Source organism: Leucoraja erinacea, chromosome 2 (genome assembly GCF_028641065.1).
Source record: "Leucoraja erinacea ecotype New England chromosome 2, Leri_hhj_1, whole genome shotgun sequence".
NCBI lineage: Eukaryota > Metazoa > Chordata > Chondrichthyes > Rajiformes > Rajidae > Leucoraja > Leucoraja erinaceus.
This window is the reverse complement of record NC_073378.1, coordinates 93,214,171-93,241,870: the sequence shown is the minus strand read 5'-3', so window position 1 is coordinate 93,241,870 and position 27,700 is coordinate 93,214,171. Positions and strand designations below refer to the sequence as shown.

Genomic DNA, 27,700 nt, shown 5'->3' with positions numbered 1-27,700 from the left:
AGCAGTGGCCACAAGATGCTATACGAGGTCTACATGGGGGTGCTATATGAGATTAAAATGTCAAAATTACATTATGCCCCAGTTTCCTTTACTTTGTGCCCAGCACTGCGTGTCTTTTTGTGAACCAGCATCTGCAGTTCCTTGTTTTCTCATTCTCCGAAGAGGAAGAAGATTAGATTTTATTGCCTTCCATCACAGTGAGGAATGTGGGGAATCCGCTGTGGTGGATGTTTATGTTACCTTTGTTGGAGTTCTGTGTCTTGTTGCTTTGTTTTTTAATATGGCTGTATGGTAATTCAAGTTTCATTGTACCTTAATTGGTATATGTGACAATAAACTGACCTTTGATCCCTTTAATTTAATACTGTTGATTGCTAACAACACTCACATTTAATAATGAGAAGAGGTCCACAAACAAGACCTAAGGCAAATCATCTTTGAAACTTAATGTGATGGCAAGTATTATCACATTTTTAAATTGTATTTCAGATTTCTAGCATCTGCAGTTTTGAGCTCCAATGGTTTTTTGTAATCACTAAATATAGCACAAGATTATTTGCTTTCTAATGTTCTCAGTTGAATGCATCCTTGTGACGTTGCATTGTTTTATTTTTGGTGACAGCTATTAGTTCTGGCTCAAACTGACTGCATGGCACTCAAGCACACGTGGAAATCCTGTCAAAACAAGTCTGAATAAGGCCCATTCTGGACATAATACTGGCATCAGTGGCACATTGATCCACCAGCAACAAGGCCCATCCCATAACACTGATGCCATACATAAAGCCAGGGACGAAGATCCTGGCCACAGTGCCTTGAAGTAAGTCTGAATATCTGTGCTTTGACATTTTTGGGAACAGAAAGTGGATTGAAAATAATACAATCCTTTTTGTTCTGCTTAGTTTCAGCAAACACGTAGAATGTTTCTTGGCTTCTTGACTGCTGTCAATGCATCTCGGATAATGAAACAGGATTTTTTGATTTTACGCAAGGGTGAAATCCTCATCAAACCCATTGCTACTTTCTCATCTGAAAGTAATTTGGTCTGTTTTTCATCTCTTGTACTGACTTGTGCATAGACTGAGGTTTTGACAAAAGATCCCCTGCGTAGCACTCTCAACAAGCCAGTTCGCCACAGTTGATATGTCCGAGTTCCTCACAGTTTATTTCAACAATCGTAATCTTACAGGAAGATGAAGCCATCATTAAGTTCTTGGTTCAAGCCTGTGAGAAAGTTGAAATAATATCTGTTGGTTGTCAATAATATGCAAGTGGTGAATGTAGGTTTTCACATCTTGGTGGTCTTTCCGACTACCATCCGTACCTGAAGTCAGAATAGAAAGCGTTTTCATCAATGTCATGCTGAAGTTTCACAATGGGCCAACTTGTTATTTTGTTTATGTGCAAATGTTCATTATAAATAGACATTCAACCGTATCCTTTTCTATTTGTCAATAAATAATCAGTCCACAGTCCATAAATACACAGTTCATTACAACAATCTAGAGAGTCTGTTTTAAGTGTATCTCAAAACTACAGCAATGGAAATTGATAATAATACATAAAATATGCTTTCTGGTGAAAACTGAGCATATTTTCCATCACAATACGATGAATGGAGAATCACAGCACCCAAATTATGTAAGCTAAATTAATCCCAGTCAATTATTGATGACATTAGCAGAGCAAATCTACAGTCATTGGACCAAAAATAATGGGGCCATTGCATTTCTATTTGCCAAATCCCAACTAAACACTTCTGTCTCCAAGTCTAGAGCCAAGGCTTCTGAACCCTAAATATTTGCAACTCATGATATGAATGTTGCTAAAATTCCAACAGTTCAATTTTCTACCTGTACTCCTTTGGGTAAAGAGTGAATATGTACTGTGAAAGTTGAAATATTGATTTATCATGGGTAGCGTAATCATTTTGAGGAGCAAACTGAAAGAGGACAAAAATATGCTGGCAGAATTGCAGACAAGTGGCAAATGAAATGTAATGCTGAGAAACAGTAGAAAGCTCAAAGGGAATAAATGGTATGGTTGTAAATGTGTACAAAGAGAGGGACCTGGGTGAAGATGCGAATAAACATTTAAAAATATTACTGGCTGTTGAGAAAGTGGATACTAATGGATTCATGTGATTCATAATTAGAGGCACAGAGCTCAAATGCAGGCTGGTTATACTAAGTTGTGCAGAACAGCAGTTAGGTATAAACTGGTGTATTATGTTCAATTCTGGTCAATATTCTTTAGGAAGAGTGCAGAGAAGATTACAAGGATGTTGAGCTATATGGAGAGATTGGCTAAGACTGTATTACTTGGATCACAGGAGGCCAAGGGCTGGTCTTATGGAAGTACTTATGGAACAACCAACCGTAGGAAGTAGTTGAGGCAAGTACAATAACAATATTTAAAAGACACATGGACAGGTACATGGACAGGTAAGGTTGAGATGGAAATTAGCCAAACACAGGCAGGCCTAGATGGGACCCCTTGGACAAGAGGTGCTGAAGGGTCTGTTTACATGGTGTATGGTTCTATGACTATGGATATAAAATTAATGTCAGTCCTTGGAGTAAAAAGATCAATAAGGTATTTGAATGAGGTTTATATGATCATGAGGGTAGATAGAGATAAATATTTCGTGTTAGCAGATGTTTAAAGAACTAGAAGCTGTGATTTATGATTTGCGGAACAAAATTGGGGCAACACACTGACACAGCAGTAGAGTTGCTGCCTTATAGCACCAGAGACCCGAGTTCAATCCTGACTGTATGTGACAATCCGTGCTGTATGTACAGACTTTTTGTACGTTCTCCCTATGACCGCATGCGTTTTCTCCGGGTTCTCCAGTTTCCTCCCACATTCCAAAGGCATACAGGTTTGTAAATTAATTGGCTTCTGTAAATTCCCTAACCTGGAGGAAAGAACTAGTGTAAGGGTGCTCGCTGTGCAGCGCAAACTCAGTGGGTCGAAGGGCCTGTTCCCACACTATATCTCTAAAACTAAAAATAAAAAACTTAATATAACAGGATTTAAGTAAAAACCTCTTTTTACAAAGAGTGGCTATAATCCAGATCTCTTGGAGATGTATCAGGCCTCTCAAAGGGGAATTGGATAGGAATAGAGGGAAAATAATTTGAAGGGCTATGAGGAAAGATAAGACAAACAGGCTTGACTGGAATGGTGTACTAGAGGCTGGCAAAGAGATATGATGAGCCAAATGGCCTTGGTCTGTGCTGTAAGGATTTTATATGGTCAGAAATTAATCAATTTTATTTTTTTCTTCAATCACCTAAAATCTCTCTTTGTTAAAAAAAAAGAGCAGAACAAATGGTAAAATGATTGGAAGGACCCTTCTATGTCCTGAATCCCCACAATGCGTCTCATTCAGCCCAAGCACTGCAAACAATGAAAGTTCTAATACTTACTGATCTGGTTATTCCTGCAGTGCCTCAGCAGTCTAATGGTATCTGCAATCATGTGCTAGGAACAGAGAGAAAAATGAACACAAGGAAAAATTGCATAAAATGCAAGTAGTAAACTAGAAATTGCTTTCTCCTACAACGCGTTTGCATATTGCATTGTAGTAGAACCTATTTTAATGGTAGATGATGATGTTCCGTGATTTCCATTGCAACATCAGTGTTCTGCTGCAAACAGACTACCTTCACTTTCCTGGGTATGGTCCTATCAACCTGTTACAAACTAGGTGAGAGATTGGCGCAATTCACAGGGATAAAATTGGCAGCCACGTTTAGACTGTAACTTTGCAATTCGACTGGGCTCCTCGCAAAGTTGCTGTTGAATATTGAAGATCAGGATCACAGTAATTTCAATGAAGCGTATCCACAAAACTGCCAAAGGAAGCCACAGATCTCGCTTCATGTAGGTACAATAGCCTGGATTTTGGAGGTTTCCAAACATTTTCAATCAAAACTACAGGAAATTCTCAACATCAGTGTCAGCAACTTTCCCAGGTGACTGAGACAGTGGCATGTCCTTCACCAATTTACTGTCTGCCCTTCACCTGTATTTTTTCCATTGGACCCTGCTTAAGCTCCAAAGGGCTTACGTTTATTTTAATTGTTTTTCTTTAAAAGAAACTCCAGCTGTTTATTTCATTTTCAAATGTTTCTACATGTTTCTGAACATCAGAAACATTCAGAATCAGATGTAATTCCTGAAGAGATTGACAGGCTGCAAAGCTCTGGAGGCAGGGATTTGCCATCCTTTCAAGGTTTCTCGAGCTTGTTCTGCCCCATCCAGGACATTGTTTCAGGTCTCACTGCATGGCGTCAGGACCTGCTTGATTCACAGGATCAGTCTTCCAGATCCAAAAGAAAGTAAGTGTGGTGGGATAGGGAAAGTAAGCATCAGGCTGTACCAGAGAACACAAGGGGTTTTGCAGATAGTCTCCACACCAGATATGATAAACGTTGTGACAGCATTGTGCACTAACCCTCAACAGATTGATATGTCTTCATCAATTCTTTAATATCAATTATCATTAATATTTGTCAGAGGTGATTTTCTGCTACTTTTGCACAAAGTAGTGAACCTTTATTTTTAATTGAGACATGACCAACATTCACGTTTAGTGGCCTTTAAGCTCTCTAGCCGAGCTCTGGATTTGACATATTTAGCAGCTAGAAATAATTTTTATGGGAAAACAATGACGAGCTGTGATCTCCCAGTTGGTTATTACTTTCATTAACAGAAAAGCACAAAAATATTTGCTAAAAATGACTTTAAATTATCAAAAAAACTAGCCATTCCTTAATTAACATTGTTTACTTCTATTCAACTTTGGATATACCGTAAGGTTATGCTTACTTATTATGAAAATTAGCCATATTCTAGTACTCATTTCAGAAAATACAAAATATGAATTGTACATACCAACTTTTCAAAGTTGACAAGATTATCCAAAAAGGTTTTGTTTCCTTCATGTATAAATGTTACATCTGACAATAAAAAATAAAAACAGTGATAAATCATAGATATCCAGCAGAATTCTCAATTTCTCATTTGTCAATTGAGAAAACTATAACACTTCATGAACTATTCAGATGATGCAATTCTTTAAAATGTATCTCAAATTCGTTGAACATTTGAGAACATGTTAAGAATACGAAAGGAGAAGAAGCTTCTTCAACAAACCTCTTTTTTAAGAAACAAAGAACAGAGCACAGTACAGCACAGGCACAAGCCCATAATGTCTGTGCTGATCATTAAACTACCTTTTCTGCCTGCATCTGATCCTTATATATCCAATCCCTGCATATCTCATAAACACCACTATCTATGCCTCTCAAAATTTGATGTACTTCTGTCAGGTCTGCCCACAACCACTGACGATCCAGAAAAAAACCCATATTTGTCCAACCTCTCCTTATAGTTAATTCCTTTTAATCGAGGCAACAATATGATACATCTCTTTGTCACCACCTCCAAAGCCTCCACATCTTTTCTGTAACAGGGCCATCAGAACTACACGCAATGACAAGTTTGATCTAACCAAGTTCCATAATGTTTCAACATGATTGCCTGTTGCTTATATTCAATGCCTTGACCAATGAAGATAAACATACCATACCTTTACTGCGCTATCCAATTATATTATTGCTTTCATGGAGCTATGGACTTGGACACACGATCCTTCTGTATGTTATGTCTCTTAAGTGTCTTGCCATTACTACATATTCCCCCCTTATATTCAACTTCACAGCTTGGATTAAACTCCATCTGTCATTTCTCTGTGAACCAGCCTATCCAACATTAACCCTGTGAAACTGCTCATTCAGTATTAAACAATCAACTAATGGTAAATAAACCTCATTATAAGGCTTAATTAATCAATATGCCCACAAATATTATCCTCTCTGGAAATACATATTAAATGGTGATGCACAATGGCTCTGTACATGCTTAGTGTGTATTGGGCAGGGTGGGGGCAGGTTGAATAGAGTCATCAGAAATGGGGAAATGGGTTTAGATTACAATGGGTTGTTGAAGAAAGATTTGGGATAAGATTGGTGGGCAGGGGTGTAGCAGTGGAAGGCTTGAGAGAGCCCACGTGAGGCCAACTGAATGGAAGTGGTTTCAAAAGCACTTGTATCCCATATTGTGACACTGATCAATGTCACATTGTCCCACTGATCAATGCTTTATACACAGTGCACTGGATGTATTGCATTGTCTACCTGCCTCCCATCCTGTTGTACTTAGAAATATGTGGGTTAAATGTAGGTTGTGTTAGGATTGGGGTATTTTAAATGTTAACATCTCACCCTAAATGCCTCATACTCATGATTTGTTAGGCTTATCAAATTGAATATTATAATTCATATTTGATGACTAATTTGTAATTCACAAAAACTCACTTAAATTTGAAAAATATGATGTCAGATCAGAGGCATATCTGCGAACGTGGTAAACAGCATTAACTTGGTTTGTTTTAATTTTAGGTCTTCACCTTCCTTCCCTGTCCCCAGCACCCAAACCCATCTCCCCCTCTCCAAAATGTCCTGTCTGAGATTACCTTTTAGCAGCAAAGGCATGAAGGGAATTTTTGGTGGTTTCATCTTTTTGAAAGCATCTCTGTAGGCTTTATGATTCAAAGACGGATCCTAAAAATGTGAAATATATTAAATCAATGCCATTTATACACATTACTTTGCAATAATAAATCATTACCATTTGCAGCCTTTCAATTTTTTTAATTTGCTTTTTCAATTTCTTTTCGGCAGAAGTCCAGGAAAAATGGTAACAAATACTGAGGTATTTTTTTCTGGGACTTCAACTGATATTTCATAGACATTAAGGTGATCAGATGAGGGGCACCACTCCTGAATTTTCAATTGTTCTAAGTGTAGGAGGCATAAGAGAGATAGATTCTGCTCTCATGAAGGTGGGAGATGGCTACATCAAGGATTGAAGAAATGTTCACCTTTATCGCTCCCCCCGCCACCGGTACCATGTAATCCATGTACCTGCTCCATGGTCAGATAGTTGGCGACTAAACCTTCTCCCCCATCTGGCTTGTGAAGTGAAGGGGCTGTGGACCCCCAGCAGGACCAAAAACAAGACCTGTCAAAGGGTGGATGATCTTCTAGCGAGCCAACGGCCATCCACACTTCAGTAGAAGTTGCGATCATTGTCGTACATAGCATTGTAAGGAGTGAAGAAAAACATGAAATGTAATTCTTCCCTCTCCTTGCTTCTCAACAGAGAAGTTGTAAGATCACCTGTCAATATCCAGTTGGTCAGAGGCCCTGCCAATGGAGATAAAGCTACAACGTAGCAAAATCATAAATCCTCCACATATTTTACAGGCATACGCCTATTGTTATACAGCAAAGGAACAGACTTTTCCTTTCATAAGTCTGTGTTGACCATTAAACCTATATTCCTGCCAACGGCCTTTAAATTCTACTAAATTAAAAGCAATTTACAGTGGGCACACAGCATGTCTTTGGAGTATTGGAGAACATGAGGGTATCCATGCAGTCATATGGAGAATGTGAAAAATTCACACGGGCATCCCTAGAGTTAAGGATTGAACCCAGCTCTCTGACAACAGCTCTAATAGCGACACTGTGCCAAACATTTTGAAGTTATAGCCTTGACATTCTGCTTATATGATTTTCCTTCCATTAATTTTCTTGCTCACAACACCTAAATTTCCAATGTGCGTAGCTTTACTCTGAATTCAAAACCACCAGTGCATCAAACATAGAACTAAACTCTAATCAGTGTGTTATGCATTGTCCAACGTACTGAGACTTACTGTTAAATGTTCAAGTTCAGAGAAGAGCTTTTTAAATTTCCCAGGCAATTTCTAGGATAGAAAAAAATGTCAATATGAAACTTTTAGTCAAATGATAGCACATAATCAAAATGTTTCTTCAAATAACAGACCATCTGCTCTCTCTCAGGATTTAATGGGTATATTTAATGTCTGTAATTCTTCCTGCATCATTGATTCATGAGCCCACTATTCCATGTACCAGGCATATAAAAACTGATATGAAGTGTCAGAAGCGATAATTGGATTCATGTGTGTTTTGTGGTGGGGGAGGTTTTCTTTATTCTCCAGCTCAACACCAATCATACAATTGTCCTGATATATTTTATGGAGGTGTTGAGAGAGAGGTGCAGTGTGATATTGCACCTAAAACTTGGAAGGACCGTTAGGTCAGAAATCATGGCGCTGTTAATGGCAACATCATAAACATATTTTATGCTTCATTTTTTCCTACTGCAGTGTGTGTCAGTTGTTTAAAAAATGACACAGGATTGCTCCTTCCATCAAAAGGACACACAATCAATATGCTTCACAACAGCTTTGACAAGATGCAATGGCCAAAGAAAACCATTGTCGGTTTCACATTTTCAGCCTTTCTCTTGGGAACAGGAACAGGATGTAGTTAATTCCCAAGATTATATTGTATGCACATTGTGTTTCTTTTTCACAAGGGGTTTCAGCAAATTGGTCTGACAACATTGAATGTATTTTGGTTTAAGAATGGGATAAAAATGAATGTATAAGTTGGAACGTTACTCAAAATTTCAAGGAAATAATTAATAGCAAATTTAAGAGAACTTTGCTGGAAATGTTCTGAAATAATGCCTTGCACCTTACCCATTTGAATAATATGGAAAAGCTGTGTAATTCAATGCAATGGTTGATGCATCTCCATTTTCTTCTGGCATGCTGTGACTGTGTCTCATTAACGATCTGTTTCCACATATTAACAAAAGACAACCCTCTACTGCTCACTGCATCCCATAATGTTTCTTTGTTCACTCTTTCTTAACGTTGTACAGAGAAATGACACTTCACAACAGCCAAGTGCTTACCTCCCAGGTCTGAGATAGTCGGCAGACAGCAGCACTGTTCAGACCCATTATAATGGCGAAGAAAGAGTTAAAGTTCCGCAGTGCCCTGCAGCTAGGAGTTAGAACATGGTTCCATGTTAGATTTTTGTGTTAGTTGCGCAATAAAGAAAAACTGCATCAATCACAAAACAGGTGCACCAGGAAAGATCCAGGGCTCCTATAATCTCCTACCCGCTTTCTGTTGGGGCAAAATCTCCACTTGCTAAGTCCCCGTTATTATCCCCGAGTCCTGAACCAAGATATTGACACAAAACATCAACCAAACCCTTTGGCATCATAGAAACCAACCTTTCCCCCATCCCTTCCATCCATTATCTCCTTCTACACTTCATACACTACACTTCTTCAGTGACCAATCTTCAATTATCTCTGATAATTGCTCAAAATTGCTCAGATAAACTGGAGAAGAGCAATTTTGTTTACATTTTGTAAAATCTGGAACCTTGTACCAGAAGGGATTCTTGTTCTCCCAGCACAATGCTTGTGACTGAAAATTTCCCCCAAAAAGTCAATAAGTGTAATATGCAATATTTCCCTGCAGAGAGATACAGAGCTTAAAAAATGGTCTGTGATGTTTTTTTAAATTAAATAATTGTTGCAACTAAATGCCTTTTTACAAGGATTAAAAGATTGAGATATTGCACAGTGCCATTTAAAAAACAGTGATGTTGGATTCCTTTGTATAATTTCATTCCAGAAATACTAGGGACACTGTAAAATTCCAGTTACATTTTTCACAGCTGAAGGCCATGAGCCTCATCTCAGAAGCCAACATTTAAAGGGAATTGCACAAAAACCCCAGGAACACTTTCCCGACTAGTGGTAAGTGTTGAGAGCAGGGAACATGCTCACCGATTTACTGACAGGGACCAGAAGACGCTGAGGGGTGGCAGGTAAAATGAATGAATCATGAACAGCCAGAAAAGTTTGGAAAATCTGGGAGACAGGAGCTCCCTCAGAACATTCTCTGTTAACTCCTTTCCTTAAGAGTTCACTTACTCTCAGAATCTCCAATGCTCTACATCAACTGGACTTTGAGAGAGTGCGTCATCTTCCAGATACTACAAAGTTTGCATGTCCCTATTAAAGCTGTCTGCAAATAACCCGTATTTTCTATTACATTGTACATACACTGAAGTGGATTGTCAACAATATTAGCTCTGTGTGACACAAGACAGAGAACCCCATCCAGGCTGTTTTGTGAACCTACCAATTTAAGTTCTTGCCCTTTATTCAACATTCACAGGGTCAGGGGTCAGAGTCACCCACAATGCTTTGCTGCCATAACTAAATCATTGATCCAAATTTCCAAACATGTGTAATATTTAGAAATGTAATCATATATTGTAGTGTAATTACATAATGTAATCACGAGGTTGCATACCAAGGCACTGCTGACACGTGGAAGTTCCGGTTTGTGGTTACCTCACTTTGTTAAATAATTTAACGTTATAGAAACATAGAAAATAGGTGCAGGAGTAGGCTATTTGGTCCTTCGAGCCTGCACCGCCATTCAATATGATCATCCAACTCAGTATCCCGTATCAGCCCTCTCTCCATCCCTTTAGCCACAAGGGCCACATCTAACTCCCTCTTAAATATCGCCAACGAACTGGCCTCAACTACATTCTGTGGCAGAGAATTCCAGAGATTCACCACTCTCTGTGTAAAAAATGTTATTCTCATCTCAGTCCTAAAAGATTTCCTCTTTATCCTTAAACTGTGACCGCTTGTTCTGGACTTCCCCAACATCGGGAACAATATTCCTGCATCTAGCCTGTCCAGCCCCTTAAGAATTTTGTAAGTTTCTATAAGATCCCCCCTCAATCTTCTAAATTCTAGCGAGTACAAGCTGAGTCTATCCATTCTTTCTTCATATGATTTGATAAAAGACATGGATAAGGAGATGTTGCCCGAATACTGCATAAGTAGATAAATTACGATAACTAAGCAAAATACTGTAAGGAAAGGGATGGAAGTAATTTCCGTGGAGCCACTAAAATTGCCAAGTTTAAACTGGTAGACAAAAATTGTGGAGAAACTCAGGGGTGATGCAGCATCTATGGAGCGAAGGAACGGGTGACGTTTCGGGTCAAGACCCTTCTTCAGTCTTCCTTCGCTCCATAGATGCTACCTCACCCGCTGAGTTTCTCCAGCATTTTTGTCTACCTTCGATTGTTCCAACATCTGCAGTTCCTTCTTAAACAAATTTTAAACTGGCAATCATTAGTACATTTGTAGGAACAAGGATCTTTGTATTTGACAGTTAACAATAAATTATCTAGTACGTGCAAGTAAACACAGGAAATAGTCAGGAACCACTCAGAGAGCTGACATAATGTTCCAATAATGTCAGATGCTCCCTGCATCTCAGACTTCACTGCCATTCTTGGTATAAACAGAATTGTTCTCTATTGATCATGGGTTCTTTCATGTGTGTTAAAGAGATCAATATATCTTACTTAGGACATTCCTCCAAGGGCTAATGACCAAGTTCTGTGTTTGAAGAAAAAAGAGTTTTTACATCAGTATAACTCCTTTGAAGATTCAAACTATGAGGAAGATCATTGGATTGCTTTTCACCATGTTCTGAGTATTTTTAGATAATGGGTGCTGAAAAGTGTATTGGTGAAATTGGATAGGAGAAGAGGCACTCACAGTAGGTGGGGGCTGAACTATCAAGATGGAAATCATTGGTTAACATTCTGATCTCCAGAAACTATCAGTTACCTGCTTCGACCCCAATTAGAGTCACCTGTACAACATGCAGCGATAGAAATTAATATGTTTCATTTTATCGGCATTAAAATTATGAGGCATATCTCATTGATGCAATTCTTAAAACCTCTAAAGTGATTGTAATATTGCACAGCACCAGTTAAACAACAGCATTACCTTGTGTAAGCCCTAACTTTTTTTAAATAACAATCACCACTCAGCTAAAACCTCACCAGCTACCTCTCAGAGGCCAATGCAAATCCACCAGCATTCTTCATGTTACAGTAAGACTGCACTGGTGATTTTGGAGGGCAGAGGTTATATGTCCTAGGTTTAGTGAAAGGTGCAGAAAGAAGCTAGTTACCCAGGAGAAACATCACCTGTACAAGGGGAGTCTCAAAAACTTCCACGTTTACTTTCAAGTGACGGTGGTGACAGGTTGCCAGGGAGGTTTTCATTAGGAGCAACATTCCCCACATTGATGACCAATGTCATAAAAACTGACCTCATCGTTGATTAAAATGAGCTACCACAAGTTAATATTCTTCATCAACCACAGAGGCCTCCTGTACTTCCCCATATGTGCTTATATTTACTTTACTCATGTGGCCAAACAAAGCAGTACCTAGCACAGCTCTGTGGAAGCTGATGCCTCAGCAACAGAAGCTGAGCGAAGTGCAGACAGCAATATATCATTTTGAGCAATACATCATACTGTCCACTAAGCTATATCTTCCAAAATGTGTCACTTGGGGTTCTATGACCCCTAAAATATGAAATGCAATTGTGAACGGTGAGGAACAAATGAATTGCAGTAGCTGCCAGCAATCCTGTCATTGACCCGAGTAGTTCTCTCTTGCTTTACACTGAGACTATTAGCAGATTGGAGTCTCTTCTTGTAAATGTATATTTACAGTACATTCAGAAAATATTCAGACCCCTTCACTTTTTCCACATTTTGTTACGTTACAGCCTTATTTTAAAATTGATTCATTTTTTTATCATCAAACTACACACCAGAATGAATAATGTTCTATTGTTTTGTATGTCATTTAGGTGAAATTGAAATAAAAACGAATATATTGATAAAAAATAAGGAAACGACATCTGCCGTTGGACTAATATTCTTTCACTTCACATTAACATAACCTTCAACATTACAATGCTGTCTGTTTTGGCATAGTGAAGATTAATTTCCCAACCAATATCTTTCCTGTAAGGAATGTCTTAATTAGATTATAATCTAGTGCTTACTCAATGAAAATAGGATTAGAAAGATAACTATGTCAAAGTTCATCATCTTTAAATATAACCAGTATGTTTTTAAATAGTTTTGTGTGTGTTCCTGGTTATTGCAGAAAAAGTGTCATAAATCTTTATATATTTCCACTTTATTGGGCATATCTCTTTTTTTTAAATTTGATTGTGAGAAAGCAGTGCTTTGATATAAATAATGTTTTGGTTATATAATAATGATTGTTTTGTAAAGTTGAACAGTTCTTGCCTATCCCCATCTCTCCAAGTAAGCTTTGCTAAATACAGACCCAAAAAATGGTGTAGAAAGGAACTGCAGATGCAGGTTTATACTGAAGATAGATACAAAATGCTGGAGTAACTCAGCGGGCCAAGGCAGCATCTCTGGAGAAAAAGGGTGAGTGATGTTTCTTCAGACCTCCTTTGGTGGAGTAGCTCGGCTGACACGCTGAGTTACTCCAGCACTTTGTCTATCTTCGACCCAAGAATGGTATTCCTTTAACATTGCAAATAGATCACCATGACCTTGGTAATTACACTGCTAATGCCTCCATGTTTTCTTTGTACAGGCAAATATTTTCACTTACTGTGCGGCGACCTTTATGAACTTTTTCACAAGTTGCACTCGCTTGGACAACTGGTTGCAGAGGAGGACCTCAGTCGTGACCCATAGCTGAACCTCATTACACCGTTGCAGCAAAAAGTCAAGGTTGGCAGTGGTGTTCCCTCTGCGGAAAGTGTAATAAATCAGTTCCTGCTGTAAAAGAGAATTTAGCAAATTCAGTACACTTCTCAATTACTAATTAATACATCTACGAAACGCAAATATATTGCTTAATGTCAAATATGAACAGAACAATTAAGAAGTTTTGTTGTTCAATACTTTATTGATTACAATATATTATTGGAAACCTCATATATATTTTGGAATATATTATATCTATAGGCATCAGCAGTGTAACACTGACGCCTGAGTTAGAAAGTTTTGAGTTAAACACCAATTTTGGCTTCATATTAAACAAGGCTTTTATGCTAAATGAGCATTAATATCTCAATCTTCCATTTAAAGACAAGTGAAATTTTTCAATATTCTATTACTCCACATCCCAGTTCAACAATTGTTGATCTAGTTGCACAATATAATGAATGAATGCTTTATTGTCACATGTGACAGATCACAGGGAAATTCTTTGCTTGCATACCCAACATATGCAAATAGTCACCACATAAAGGGTGCTGACACAAGTGAAAGCTGCAAAGTATCCCATGCCAGGTCCATCTTTGTTCTCCCCCCCCAACCCCCTCCCCCTCCCATCTCTGTGATTCTTCACACTGAAGAATTAACTTCAAAAGAAGAGGAATCAAGAATAATGTAATCAGTAGCTCTCACAATCTCTTTTTATCAATATCAATATTAATATCAATTTTATTCATCACTTGCATATAAAGTGCAAGTGAAAATTATTTTTGTGTCTGAGGGAGAAAGGTAAGCCTGGGTCTTCACCATTTCTCACTTTAGGAAATAATATCTGGAAAAATGAGGTACTGCTATATTCCGACGCTCCAAAGAAAATAATCCAAGTCTGTCCAACCTCTCCTTATAACTAATTCCCTCTAATCCAGGCAGCATAGTAATAAAGCTCTTCTGCACACTGTACAAAGCCTCCACATCCTTCCTGTAATGGCACTGTGAGAACTGCACACAATCCTCCCAATGCGGCCTAACTGTAATTTTATAAAGCTGCACCTGACTTCCTGACTCTTATACTCAATGTCTCAACCGATGAAGAGACATACCATGTCTTCTTTAATACTATCTACTTGTGTTGCTACTTTCAGGGAGCAATGGTCTTGGACCCCAATATCTTTCTGACATAAATGCTGTTAAGGACTATGTGAGGTTGAAAAATAAAGATGGCAAGGTTAAGGAACCTTAGATGATGAGATTCTAAATTTAGTAAAAAAAAGTGAAGTATTTGTAAACTGAAATCAGACAAGGCCTTAGAATTAATATGAAGGAATCAGGAAAGAAACAAATAATTAGTAGGGCTAACAAGGACCATGTAATGTCATGGACAAGTAGGATTATGGAAAATCGCAAGGCATTTTATCTTTGGATCAAGAGAGTAAATTGGGAAACAGTAGCTTCAATATAGGATAAAGGAGAGAATTTATGAATGGAACCGGAGGAAGTAGTTGAGTTTTTTATCAAGTACTTAGCATCAGATTTACCAAGTGGAAGGAAATGGTGAGGTTAGGGAGGGCTATGTTGACATTCCAGGTGATGTCAATATTAAGAAGGAGGTGTTGATTTGAAAAACATTAAGGTGGATAAGTCCTCAGAGATTGAAGAAGTCTACCCCCAGGATATTGAGGAAAGCAAAAGAGATTGCTGGGTTCTTGAGAGGGTTCTCCATATCCTCTTTACCCATGGCCGAGGTACCAGAAGACTGAAGATTTCCGATGTTGTTGCTTTGTTTAAAAGTATAACAGGTACAACCAGGATTTTTTTGGCTTTGTGAACGGTAGATCATTATTAGGGAAACTATTTGAGAAGATTCTTCGGATATATTTGCAATAAAAAGTTTGGGCTTATTAAAAATGGTCAGTATAGCTTTGTCTCACAAATTATAATTGAGGATTTTGAGAAAGTGATGAAGATGATTGATGAGCAGGACAGTGGATATTGTCTGCATCGACTTCAGTAAAGCATTTGACAAGGACCCTAATGGTGGGTTAATCCAGAAGATCGAGTCACATTTAATCCAAAATTGCCTTAATCATAAAAGATAGTTGTTTCTAACTGGAGATCTGGGGGGAAAAAAAAATGTAGGTGGTCTGATTTATATGTTTGCAGATGACACAAGATTTGATGAGTTGAGGGCAGTACGTAAATCAATTGGAAATCTGGGTGGGAAAATGGCAGATGCAGTTTAAAGTATGAGGTGTTACATTTTGGGAGGTTTAATGTAAGAAGAACATATATAGTAAATGGCAGGTCCATTAGGAGCATTGATGAACGGAAGAATCTGTTTGTCAGATTCATATTCAGTCTTTTTTATTAATGGAAAGTCTTTTTCTTGACTGAATAGCACACAAACAAAAGCTTTTCATTGTATCTCAGTACATGTGACAATAATAAATGAAACAAAACAAAACAGTGGGATAGGGTATAGTCTTTGTCTTCTTATGGTGGCAAAACAAGTGAACAGGGTGATAAAGAAGGCTTCCAGCATGCTTGGCTTCATAAGTTGTGGCATGGAGTATAAAAGCTGGGAGGCTGCAGTTGTGTAAAACTTTGGTTAGGTCACATTTGGAGTATTATGTGCACTTCTGTTTACTACAGGAAGAATGCACAGAATACCTCAGGAGTATGAATACAAATTCACGTTCTGTTCCCAGTGTTCCATTTAGAAACCATGCCGGTATGGAGTCCTCAAGATTAACAAAAGCATTGTTTGTACAGAGGCAATAACTCACTCTGCTCAGGGTTTAGTCATAGCACTCCCATGCCTGCTTCCTGTATGACATCATTTGAATATTTTATATTGCGTATTGCTTCCGAAACTTGGCACACTGCTATCGAATGCAGTAGCACCTACAAGGATGGGCTGCTATAAATTTTCTCTGAACAATGCATTTCCCAGGGTTTAAGTTTACACTATACAGCACAGGAACAGGCACTTTATTTCACAATATCTGTGCCAAACATGTTGCCAAGCCCAAATCAACGGTTTTCACATAATCGCTACCCCTCCATTCCCTGCACATCCAGAGCTCTTAAATCCAGGTCTCTTAAATGCCACTATCATATCTGCCTCAGCTACTAACCCCGACTCCACATTCCAGGCACTCACCACCCTTTGTAAAAAAAAACCTGCTCTGCACACCTCTTTTAAACTTTGCCCCCCTCACCTTAAAAAGATGTCTATTATTTGATTTTTTCCATTCAGCGAAAAAGATTTTGACTGTCTGCTTTGTATGTGTATATTTTTATATGCTTCAATCAGGTCTCCCCTCAACCTCCAGCATTCATGACAGAACAATCCAAGTCTATCCAACTTCTCCCTGTAGCTAATGTCGCTGGTGTGTAGTATAGAACTAGTGTACGGGTGATCGCTGATCAGCATGGACTCGGTGGGCTAAAGGGCCTGTTTCCACACTGTATCGCTAAACAAAACTTTAAAAACCCCAATCCAGGTATCATTCTGGTAAGCCTCATCTGCACCCTTCCCAGAGCCTTCACATGTAATGGGGCAACCAGAACTACATGCAATACTCCATGAACAGCTTCACAAAAGTCCTATTGTTTAATCTTATTTTAGTTAACAAATGTTATGTGGTGAAACATGCTCCAGGAACAGGGATTTCAGCAAAACTGTTGTAAAATGTACCAATACCTGTGCCCGACATATAGGTGACAGGGCTAATAAACACAGATCGCTGTAAAATGTATTTAACTCTGAATTACCACAACCTGTTGGCCACTGTATTATATATTCAATCCCTTTTTCATAGTTCCAGTGAACTGTTCCTAGTGCCAGCACTTTGTCCTCTAAGTGATGCAGCAGGGCTTAGATCACACGATCAATTATCCATGTACTTAGCAAAGTGATTGTTGCTACCATTTGGTTAACATTGGAAAATAAGCTCTCGTTAATTTCCAGGGAATTATTTGTTTATTGGGCATTGATTTTTTTTTAGCAGAAGCCCATCTCAATACTGTCAGGTACCTCCTTGAGCATCTCTCTCTCTCTCCATTACAGGGACAGACTATCGACAGACGTCTACTACAAACCTACCGACTGCAACATTATTTGTGCCGCACTTCCTCCCATCTGGTCTCTTACAAAGATGCTATCCCGTGCTCTTAATTCCTCCATCTCTGCCGCATCTGCTTCCAAGATGAGGCTTTCAGTTTGAAGCCATCTAAGATGTCCTCATTCTTTGGTGAATATAGTTTCCCCCCGGTTATCATAGTTGGATCCCACCCACATCTCCTCTTCGTCTCGTGGTTCTGGAATTGCTCCCCCTCCCTCCAGATGCAACAAGGATAGAGTTACCATGGTCCTCATCTTTCACCCTACTAACTTCCACATTCAGCACATCATCCTCTGTCATTTCTGACACATCCAACATGATCCCACCACTAGTCTCATCTTCCCATTTCCACCCCTTTCCACAGAGATCACTTCCTCCACAACTCTTTGGTTCACTCATCTCCTTCCTGCCCAAACCACCCCCTATCCAAATACTTTTCCTTCCCCACAACACTGGTACCGAAACTTCCTCCCTCGCCTCCTGTATATCAGTGAGACCAAGTGTAGAATTGGCAACCATTTTGCTGGATACTTTTTCTTGGTCTGTCAAGATCTTAGGAATCTCCCGGTTGTTAACCATTTTAACTCTTTCCCATTCCCACACTGACCTTTCCATCCTGGGCCTCCTCCATTGCCAGAGTGAGGCCACACAGAAACTGGAGGAATCTCACCTCATATTCCTCTTGGGTACAACCCAATGGGATGAACATTGAATTTTAGGCAACTTCCACGACCGTCACCTTCCTTCTCCCCTTTCACCCCCAAGCCCCTCACCCCACCCTTTCTTCACCCCCCTTACTCTCCTCCCCTGGACCATGGCTGACCTTGCACGTCCCCCTCTCCCTATATTCCTTCTTACACAATTCAGAATTTTACTATCCTCAAGCTTCACAATTTGCAACTCATTATCTTGTTGGGCGGTGACCTGTTTTTTTCATCTCTGGCCTTTATCGCAATCAAAAAATCCCTTGTCTGAGTTCACCTATTGCTGCCCCTCTTCTCTGTCAGCTTTCTTCTCCCCCATCCTTGCTCCTCCCCCCCTTCACCCCCAACTTGCAATCAGTCTAAAGAAGGATCCCTCCCCAAAATGTCACCAATCCACATTCTACATAGATGCTGCCTGACCCGCTGAGTTACTCCAGTATTTTGTGCCTTTCGTGGGTAAACCAGCATCTGCATTGTTTCTTGTTATTACATCATTGTCAGTTTATGATTTCCTATACTTAGTAGGAAAAAAAATTCCTTCATTTGAAAGATCTGAGCGCAGATTAACTTAAAGCTATGGCATCGAACAAACATATTTTGAAAGCAGTGTGTTCGCTGACACAAACCACAAACTTGCAATGAGCTAATTTGATGATGAGGAAATGTTAATTAATTGTAGTAATTCCTGACTTGCACAATAAACTCTTCTTCCTATGACATCATCAAAAGTTATTTTTCCAGTGAGTGTGAATAGAAGGGAAGGAAGGAGTCAGCCTGTGATGTTTCAGTTCTACAACTGCTGGAATAATTGGGGGAGAGGTCAGAGTGAAGATCACCTGCATAATGTATCGGACAAAAAGTGCGCCATAAAATGAGGGCTATAAATGTGGAGGGTGAGACCGCCTGCTTTATTTACCTTTTTACCGCTGCTTTGTTTTGCATGCAAATTATGAATCTGAATCAAGTTCAGTTAAAAGAGACTACATCTAGAATCATTTTGTTCTCATCTGTTTAAAATTAAAAAAAAGAATGTAAGATTAGTGCAGATGAAAACATGAGAGGGTTGAAGGGCTTGCTTCTGTGGTGTATGATTCTATAACTAATCATCATTCCAGAATTCTGGGCAAAAGACTGAATGTTAACAACAGTAAAATCTACCATCACTTCCTTGTTCCGACAGGACACCATTTTTTTTCAGCTTCAACAAACTGGCCTGACCATTGGATTTCACTCTCCTGAATATTTTTTTTCTATTATTTTGAACACCAATTGAAACAGCAATTATTTTAAACATTCGGTACGCACGCCACAGCATTTTTTTGGCACACTAAGCTGGGAAGGAGTTGCCATAAGTGGTGACGGAAGGTGGCTGTAAAAGTTTCAGATCATGGGGCAAATATAACCATATAACCATATAACAATTACAGCACGGAAACAGGCCATCTCGGCCCTACAAGTCCATGCCGAACAAATTTTTTTCCCCTTAGTCCCACCTGCCTGCACTCGTACCATAACCCTCCATTCCCTTCTCATCCATATGCCTATCCAATTTGTTTTTAAATGATACCAATGAACCTGCCTCCACCACTTCCACTGGGAGCTCATTCCACACCGCTACCACTCTCTGCGTAAAGAAGTTCCCCCTCATATTACCCCTAAACTTCTGTCCCTTAATTCTGAAGTCATGTCCTCTTGTTTGAATCTTCCCTATTCTCAAAGGGAAAAGCTTGTCCACATCAACTCTGTCTATCCCTCGCATCATTTTAAAGACCTCTATCAGGTCCCCCCTTAACCTTCTGCGCTCCAGAGAATAAAGACTTAACTTATTCAACCTATCTCTGTAACTTAGTTGTTGAAACCCAGGCAACATTCTAGTAAATCTCCTCTGTACTCTCTCTATTTTGTTGACATCCTTCCTATAATTTGGCGACCAAAATTGTACACCATACTCCAGATTTGGTCTCACCAATGCCTTGTACAATTTTAACATTACATCCCAGCTTCTATACTCAATATGGCTGAAGTCTTGGTCAACAAATGTATGGCACTAGTGGAGGTCGGTGAGCGAGTGGTTTGGTGGTTACACTGGGGAGAGGAATTGGGGTTAAAATGGTGAGGCCAACAAACACGCCCACACACATCAATCTAAACATTTAATATGCTTCCAAATGTAAAGATTGAATAAGGCAGAATTGTCTCTAACAGAATATAATGGAACGGTACGTAGTAGATCATGCAAATTAATATCCATTCAGCTCAGAATAATTTTGTTCAATCAAATCTTCTCCTCTGCTGCTAATTCAGTTTTTTTGTGAAAGGGAACAAAAATATCATGCTTCGATCAGGTGCCATAGTTGATACTTTGAAGTTTCTGAAAATGCTGAGGAAAAGTCTAACCTCCATCCCAAGATGTTCCTTTACAACAGGGAAGGTCCTAAACATACAGTGTGCGCAGATAAATGATTTCATAACTTCAATATATAACATTTACCTCGCAGATGCAGTTAAACAAATCCCAGTCAAAATTGGTGAGTTTGTTGGCTAAATGCCAGGTGTTCATTCCAAGAACTTGTATGGCTCTTTGTGATGTTTCATCATTTTCCACTGTAGGAGACTGGAATGGGTACAGAAAATTCCTATTAATTACTGTATGTGTCTCTATTATAAAATTATAATGGGAATTTATTTATATGCAATGATACTGGATAATCAAAACAAAAAATGAATAATGCTTTACTAAAATGTTCTCTCTATGCTTTTTATAAGGGGTCAGTCTATTTAAAGTAATGCACCAACATCTTCATGCAACTACCACAAAATAACTGAACTTACTGATCTTAAACGGGTGATGTGTTGTCACACTCATATGGGCCGCACAAACAAGCCCAACAGACTTGGCAAAAACAGCATCAGTGTTGAGAAGGAACTAAATGGGAGTTTATGACTAATTGTGCATTGACCAGGGTCTCACATTCTTCTTGCTTCTCCATGATTGTGTAATACAGTCCAAAGTCATAACTGCCCTCGGTTTGGAAGACAGACAAATTCTCAGCTACTAAATATCAGCATTATCCAAAAGAAATCAGAGTGCAGGCAACAAAACCGGGAATGTTGATTCACAGTTTGTGTGAAATTATATCTTACCAAACAGTTGTTGGAATCTTTTCTACAAACAAATATCCGGGTGGTGGGATGAAGAGATTTGAAAATTGACACATCATCAGGTTGGAGAATATGTCTTTCTGAAAACGGGAGAAACAAATTAAAAAATGGGCAACTTAGCTATTCCAATTCTTATCACCCAGAAAAATCAACAACTGGAAAATGCACATTTCATTTTACACAAGAACAGCAAATGGGCAGGACTTTTCTGGGTTCTGTGAATCTGATGTCATTCAGTTATTTGAAAAATTATATGTGCCAGACTCAGTATGGGTCCTCTCCATGTTACACACAACCAACTTATGGACACCCCTTAAGAATGAACAGGCATCTTGGAGACCAGCGCGATATGGATAAGGATGAATTTGCTGGCTGCTGTAAAGCTGCAGCCATCTTTGCTGGGTGGGAATGGGTATTTTCTATGTGCCCTCTCTCTCCAGCCATGCCACCTCTATTGAGGCCTCCGCAGTTGCCGCAACGGCGGCCCGCTGTTCAGTCCCTCTCGCCAGATGATGGAACTCCGGCGTCGGAAGAACACTCTCATTAGCTCCCGAAGTTCATAGTCTGAGCTGGGCGGAGCTCCAACCCAGCAATCCTCGGCGGAAGATCCCAGGGCCCCGCGATGTTAAAGTCAGTGCCGCCTGCGGCTGGAAGCTCCACAAACCACAGCTCCACGGTGTTAAAGTCTGCTGTCCCAGGACTCCGGAGCTCCAACACGGCGATGCCACTAAGGCATCGCCCGCTCCGCGATAGTACTTCAGTGCTCTGCCGCTGCTGCAGATCTGGCCGATCTCCGACAGGAAAGGCCGCGCCAATCCAGATGTTAGGCCGCAAGGAGGGGCGAATATGCGGCTCGGAGAACAGACATATCCTCGACCTGGTAGTGAATGTGAAAAACAGTTTTCACCCCCCCCCCCATCCCCCACATAAAAAGACTACAAGATCCTCCAAAACAAAACTTTTTGACAAATTTAAATAAAAAAAAGAATGAAAGGCCGAAAGACTGCCATAGTCAACGGCGCTCCCTTCCGAATAATCCATCAATTTGTATTCTTTCTGTGTGAATGTAATGGTAATGATGCACCTAAGTAGCTTGGCAGGCAATTTCAAAGGGCATTTTAAGACATATTGGCATTTGGCATGTCAAAAGGGAAACTCACCCTCGGAAGATGTGACTGCCACCAGAATTAAATCATTTTCACACTGTTGAAGTTTCTCAGCCACTCTGTGAAGAATGTCCTGTGCTGATGTCGACATTTTGGTTCGGAAGCTAACATACGAATGGTCTGCCAAATATACACGGCAAAAAACTGCACAAATAAATAAAGGAGCTGTATTAAAAAATGAAATAATTTCCACCCAATTTAAATAGGCAGGTGAATCATACATGGAAGAAAACATAACATTCATGGAATATTGAAAAGATTGATACATATCCCTGTGTTACAGCCTCGTTCCTTTCGCATGTAATACAGTAAATATGGAAGATTCAGCAGGTTAGGCAAGGCTGGGTGAAAGTACAACGCTTAGTGCTTCAGGACTGGCATCCATCGTCAGACAGATTACTTTATATTAGTTCTCATTCAGCTTTTTGTTGGTGTCGGCTTCCGTTAAAAGGAGGATTAACTATATTTTAGATTTGAAAAATCACAGTTGAGCGATATTCATACAATTTACAAAAACACTCTTCTTATACCCGAGAGGATGAAATAATCATCTACTTTACTTAAGAAGCACTAAATATATGTGGCATCCAATTTAGCAGTGATCCTAATTCCAACATAGATTGTGTGTGAACTTCTGATGTTAAACCTGCTGTTGTAGTGGCCAGTGGAAGTCTATAACGTGGATGTAATAAATTAAATGCATTATCTCATAGCCACAGTATTTGTAACACAATGATGTCAACGCCTGTGTCCCACCATTGAAATCTTATGTTAATGAGTTTATAAGTTCTAGAAGCAGAATTAGGCAATTCGTTCTACGCCACCATGGGTGATCCATCTTTCCTTCTCAATCCCATTCTCCTGCCATCACCCCATAACTCCCGACACCCTTACTAATCAAGAATCTGTCTATCTCTGCCTTAAAAATATCTATTGACAGCCTCCGTCTGTGGCAATGAATTCCACAGATTCACCATCGTCTGTCTAAAGAAATCCCTTCTCATATTCATTCTAAAGGTACGTCCTTTTATTCTAAGGCTATGGCCTCTGGCCCTAGACACTCCCACTGGTGGAAACATCCTCTCCACATTCTCTATCCAGGCCTCCCTGCAGGATGCAGTGTTTGCTTTATGACAGGTTTTAACAATCTAACAGCATTCTTTATTAACGTTTACTAATTACATGAATTTACCATTGCCTCCAGTGCAAATATTAAATGTAAAAAGCAATGCCTAATAGAGACAGGGATTATCAATCTGTCCTAACCAAGATAGTCTTAAAAATGAGATTATTACAGCCATCTGGAAAATGTGAGTTCTCTTGGTACCAAGCCTGAAATCTGAAAATACTTTGCTGAATTAACAAAAGAATTGTGAATTTTTCCCAAAATCCCCCAAGTCAAGGCTAGTTCGATCAGATGGGAAATGGATAAACAATTACTCTAATTGAGTATTTTATTTGTCTTCAGATTTCCCCTCTACAACTAACCTTCCTCGGCTTCATATGGTTTAGGTTGTAGCCATCTTTCTCTGCAACTGAGTTGATGGAAAATTGTTGGATTCTGTAAATAAATAAAACATGCAGTATATTGATTAATGTTGTTAATCGTGCCACTATTGCAAACCAAAAGCAATTATGTGGAATTGTATTGTTACAATAGACCACCATGTCTGACAGAAACATTTTGAAAATACTTTTTGAAACTGTCTTCAACTGCAGTTCCCATAGTTTATGAAATTCCTTACACTGCTCTTTTAGGAACATGTAACCAATGCACTGATAAGGAAGGCAACAATGTGTTTGGGAGTCACAAGAGACTACAGATGTTGGAATCTGGGGCAAATAACAAATTGCTGGAGGAGCTCATCATGACGAACAGCATTCAGAGGTAGAAGGCGGCGGGGAAGAATTATCCATGTTTCGGGTTGAGACCTTAACTCACTAGAGAAAATAAAGAAGAAAGATAGCCGGTATAAAAAGGAGATGGAGAAGCGCGAGACAGGATCAGCAGGTGATGAACGGACTAAGCGGGATGAAAGATGACGGAGCAGATAGAGCAGGTGGGGGAGGGGGGGGAAGGGAAAGGTGGAGTTGGGACTCAGGCATGGGGGTGGTAGATGGAAGCAGACAATGAAGAGAGAAAGGGCAGTTGGAGACAGGTGAGGAGAGGGGAGGGTGAAGAAGGAAACAGCTGCTGGGAATGTATGTGAGAGATTTAAAGCAGGGAAAGCATTCAAATTTATTTTCTCTCCTGATTTTTATGCATATATTAAAACTCTGAAGAGATGTTTGTAAAAAGGGAAACCATTCGATATCCGGGGATGGCCTATAATAACTTATTATGCGATCTACAAATCACAGCAAGAGGCCCCCATTACAAAAGACAAACACCATTATACAACACCAGTCACTAATCTTAATTCAACATTTTATAGTCTCTTTTCCATTCTTTGCCCCACAAATTATTTTAACCTGAAGGTAGTTTTGAATTCACTTCAAGTAATTAACAATATGTTATGGTCTTATTCTCCCAAGTTAATTGTTGGGAAATATATCTTGCACAAATTAATTCAAGAAGGAGTAAGCAGTTAAAGAAAAAGGGAACTAAATTTTGATTTAATACTAGACAAAAGCTCTCAACATCACTTCAAACTCGAGCAGTATTACTGCTTCTGAAATAGGTAACACCACTAGGTGGTGCTGCAATCACTTTGAAGATCCCTCACAACACTTAAATAGTCAGTCTATCATAAATTGAAAGCCTGTGAAAGACGTGAGTAGGCTGAGCTGAGCAGTGTGTCTACCAGAGAGCAGATCCATTTCCATTTTCATTGTAGCTCTGGGATGTATGACTAATTAAAGTCAGTGACTGCGAAGGCAACACATACTTTGAACTGAAGAATTTAAAGGGAAACTGCAGTCGTTTAGGTTTAAGGAGTTGTATATAGGATCAAGAGTTTGAATTGAATTGAATACATTTTATTAGCCAAGTTGTATACATACAAGGAATTTGCCTTGGTGCCACTCTATTGCCATCTATTGCCCTGTAATACAGGCTGCATTGCACCACTGTGTCACCTCTCTGGACGTGTTGGTAGGGTTACAGAATCACACCATTTCTCACACCAATGCAGGTCAGGCAGCATTTCTGAAGAAGATGGATAGGTAACGTTTTGGGTCAAGACGCTTCTTCAGACTAAAAGTCAGTTCAGACTGAAGTTCAGTCAGATGTAAAGTTCAGACTGAAGAAGGGTATTGACCCCATAATGCCACCTGTCCATGTTCTCCTGCCAAATCTGTTGTTACTCCAGCACTTTATCTCCCTTTGGAGTATTAACCAGCATCTGCAGTTCCTTGTTTCTACAGACCACTTCACAGCCTGAGGCACCCATTCCTGTAATAATGCAATTATTCAAATTCCCACCAATTCACCTACCAATATCACTCACATTCAACTTTATGCACCCCATTGGCTCCACTCATTGACTTTTTAATGTTTGAATACATCAACTGCCAATGAATAAGTTCTTATTTTCCGTTCTTTTTCACTTTCTTATTTATAAGAAGAACTAGACCAAGGGCAAACCGTTGGGTCTGTTCCCCCAACGTGCGGTTGTGGGGGGGGAGGCGGCATGCAGCGCGTCACACACACTAACTATCCCCCCCCCCCCTTGTACTCATGCTAATTACCCCCTTGATATTATATTAATATTATTAATTTGCTCCTTTTACCCCATAAACACCCTATCTACTGATGCATAGCCCCCAACGCAGTCACACCTAGAGAGGGGGGGAGGGGGCGGTGGTAGAGAGTGAGGGCAGAGAGAGAAGGGGCAGAGACAGAGAGAGAGACAGAGTCACAGAGAGAGGGGAATGAGGGAGAGGGGGGTGGAGAGGAGGAGAAGAGAGAGGAGGGTGGGTGGGTGAGGGGGGAAAGGTGGGTGAGGAGGAGAGGAGAGAGAGAGAGGGGAGAGTGAAGGGGAGAGAGGGGGTGGGTGCTGAGAGGGAGAGTTGGGGAGCAGGGAGGGGGAGGTAGGGAGGAGGGTGGAGGGAAGAGGGTAGGGGTTGTGGAGGGGAGGGGGTTTTGGGGAGGAAGAGGGAGGGGAGGGGAAGGGGGGGGGGGGGAAGGGGGGGGGGGGGGGGAAGGGGGGGGGGGGGAAGGGGGGGGGGGGGAGGGGGGGGGGAGGGGTGGGGGGGGGAGAGGAGGGAGGGGGGGGGGGGAGGAGAGGAGGTGGGGCGGGGGGAGAAGGAGGGGGGGGCAGGTGGGGGGGGGGAGGGGAGAGGAGGGGGGGAGAGGAGAGGGTTTGCAAAAAGACACATTCTGCAAGCATTGTAGAACCAAAAGAGACACTTTTTGCAAACATTTTAGAACCAATAGACACTTTTTGCAAACATTTTAGAACCAATAGACACATTCTGCAAGCGTTTTAGAACCACTAAGGACACTTACATTTGAGTAGACATGTGTTCAGTGTTATTCACAGCTCAGACCCTCTGCCTTCCTCCATCTTGAAGAGATTGTGAGGCACACCACTTCCTGGTTTTATAGTCCCTCCCCCCTGCCGCCAGCAGGGGCAGCAGGGAGAATGGGAAATTTTGTAAAAACATTAATATCTGTCATTTTTCATCAACGTGAAAAATCCTCAGCACACATACGGCGGAGGGGGGCTCTGAGCAAGATGGCCAAAAATGACGGCCGTAGGTGGCGGCGTTCTCTCGGAAATTGCAGCACAGATGGCCAAAACCGGTCAAGAACAGACTTTTAGTAATATAATAGAAGATTAATTGTTGGCAAGACAAAATTTTGTTGCCCATGTTGTTGCCTCAGCTTATGATTTTTTTCCCCGCATCCTTTAGTCCTTTCTCCCTTCAACTACATTTTATATACATCTCCTGATTTTATCATTAACCATCACATTATCATATATGTAATTCTCCACTTAGATACAACCTTTCTTTAAATGGTAG

General features: G+C 40.1%; 1 protein-coding gene across 1 annotated transcript in view; it reads right to left on the bottom strand.

Annotated features, from left to right (window-relative positions):
- Positions 1-323: 323 nt before the first annotated feature.
- Positions 324-27,700, bottom strand: part of rapgef5a (Rap guanine nucleotide exchange factor (GEF) 5a) — a 131,812-nt gene continuing 104,435 nt past the window's right edge. The window contains exons 17-27 of the mRNA XM_055661364.1: positions 24,221-24,293; positions 22,727-22,876; positions 21,549-21,646; positions 20,896-21,018; positions 13,467-13,636; positions 8,869-8,959; positions 7,796-7,846; positions 6,548-6,635; positions 4,906-4,970; positions 3,435-3,489; positions 324-1,324 (exon numbers count right to left, since the gene is read on the bottom strand). Of these exons, the coding sequence (XP_055517339.1) occupies positions 1,206-1,324; positions 3,435-3,489; positions 4,906-4,970; positions 6,548-6,635; positions 7,796-7,846; positions 8,869-8,959; positions 13,467-13,636; positions 20,896-21,018; positions 21,549-21,646; positions 22,727-22,876; positions 24,221-24,293 (1,083 nt within the window). The 3' untranslated portion in view covers positions 324-1,205. The remainder of the gene's footprint in view (positions 1,325-3,434; positions 3,490-4,905; positions 4,971-6,547; positions 6,636-7,795; positions 7,847-8,868; positions 8,960-13,466; positions 13,637-20,895; positions 21,019-21,548; positions 21,647-22,726; positions 22,877-24,220; positions 24,294-27,700) is intronic.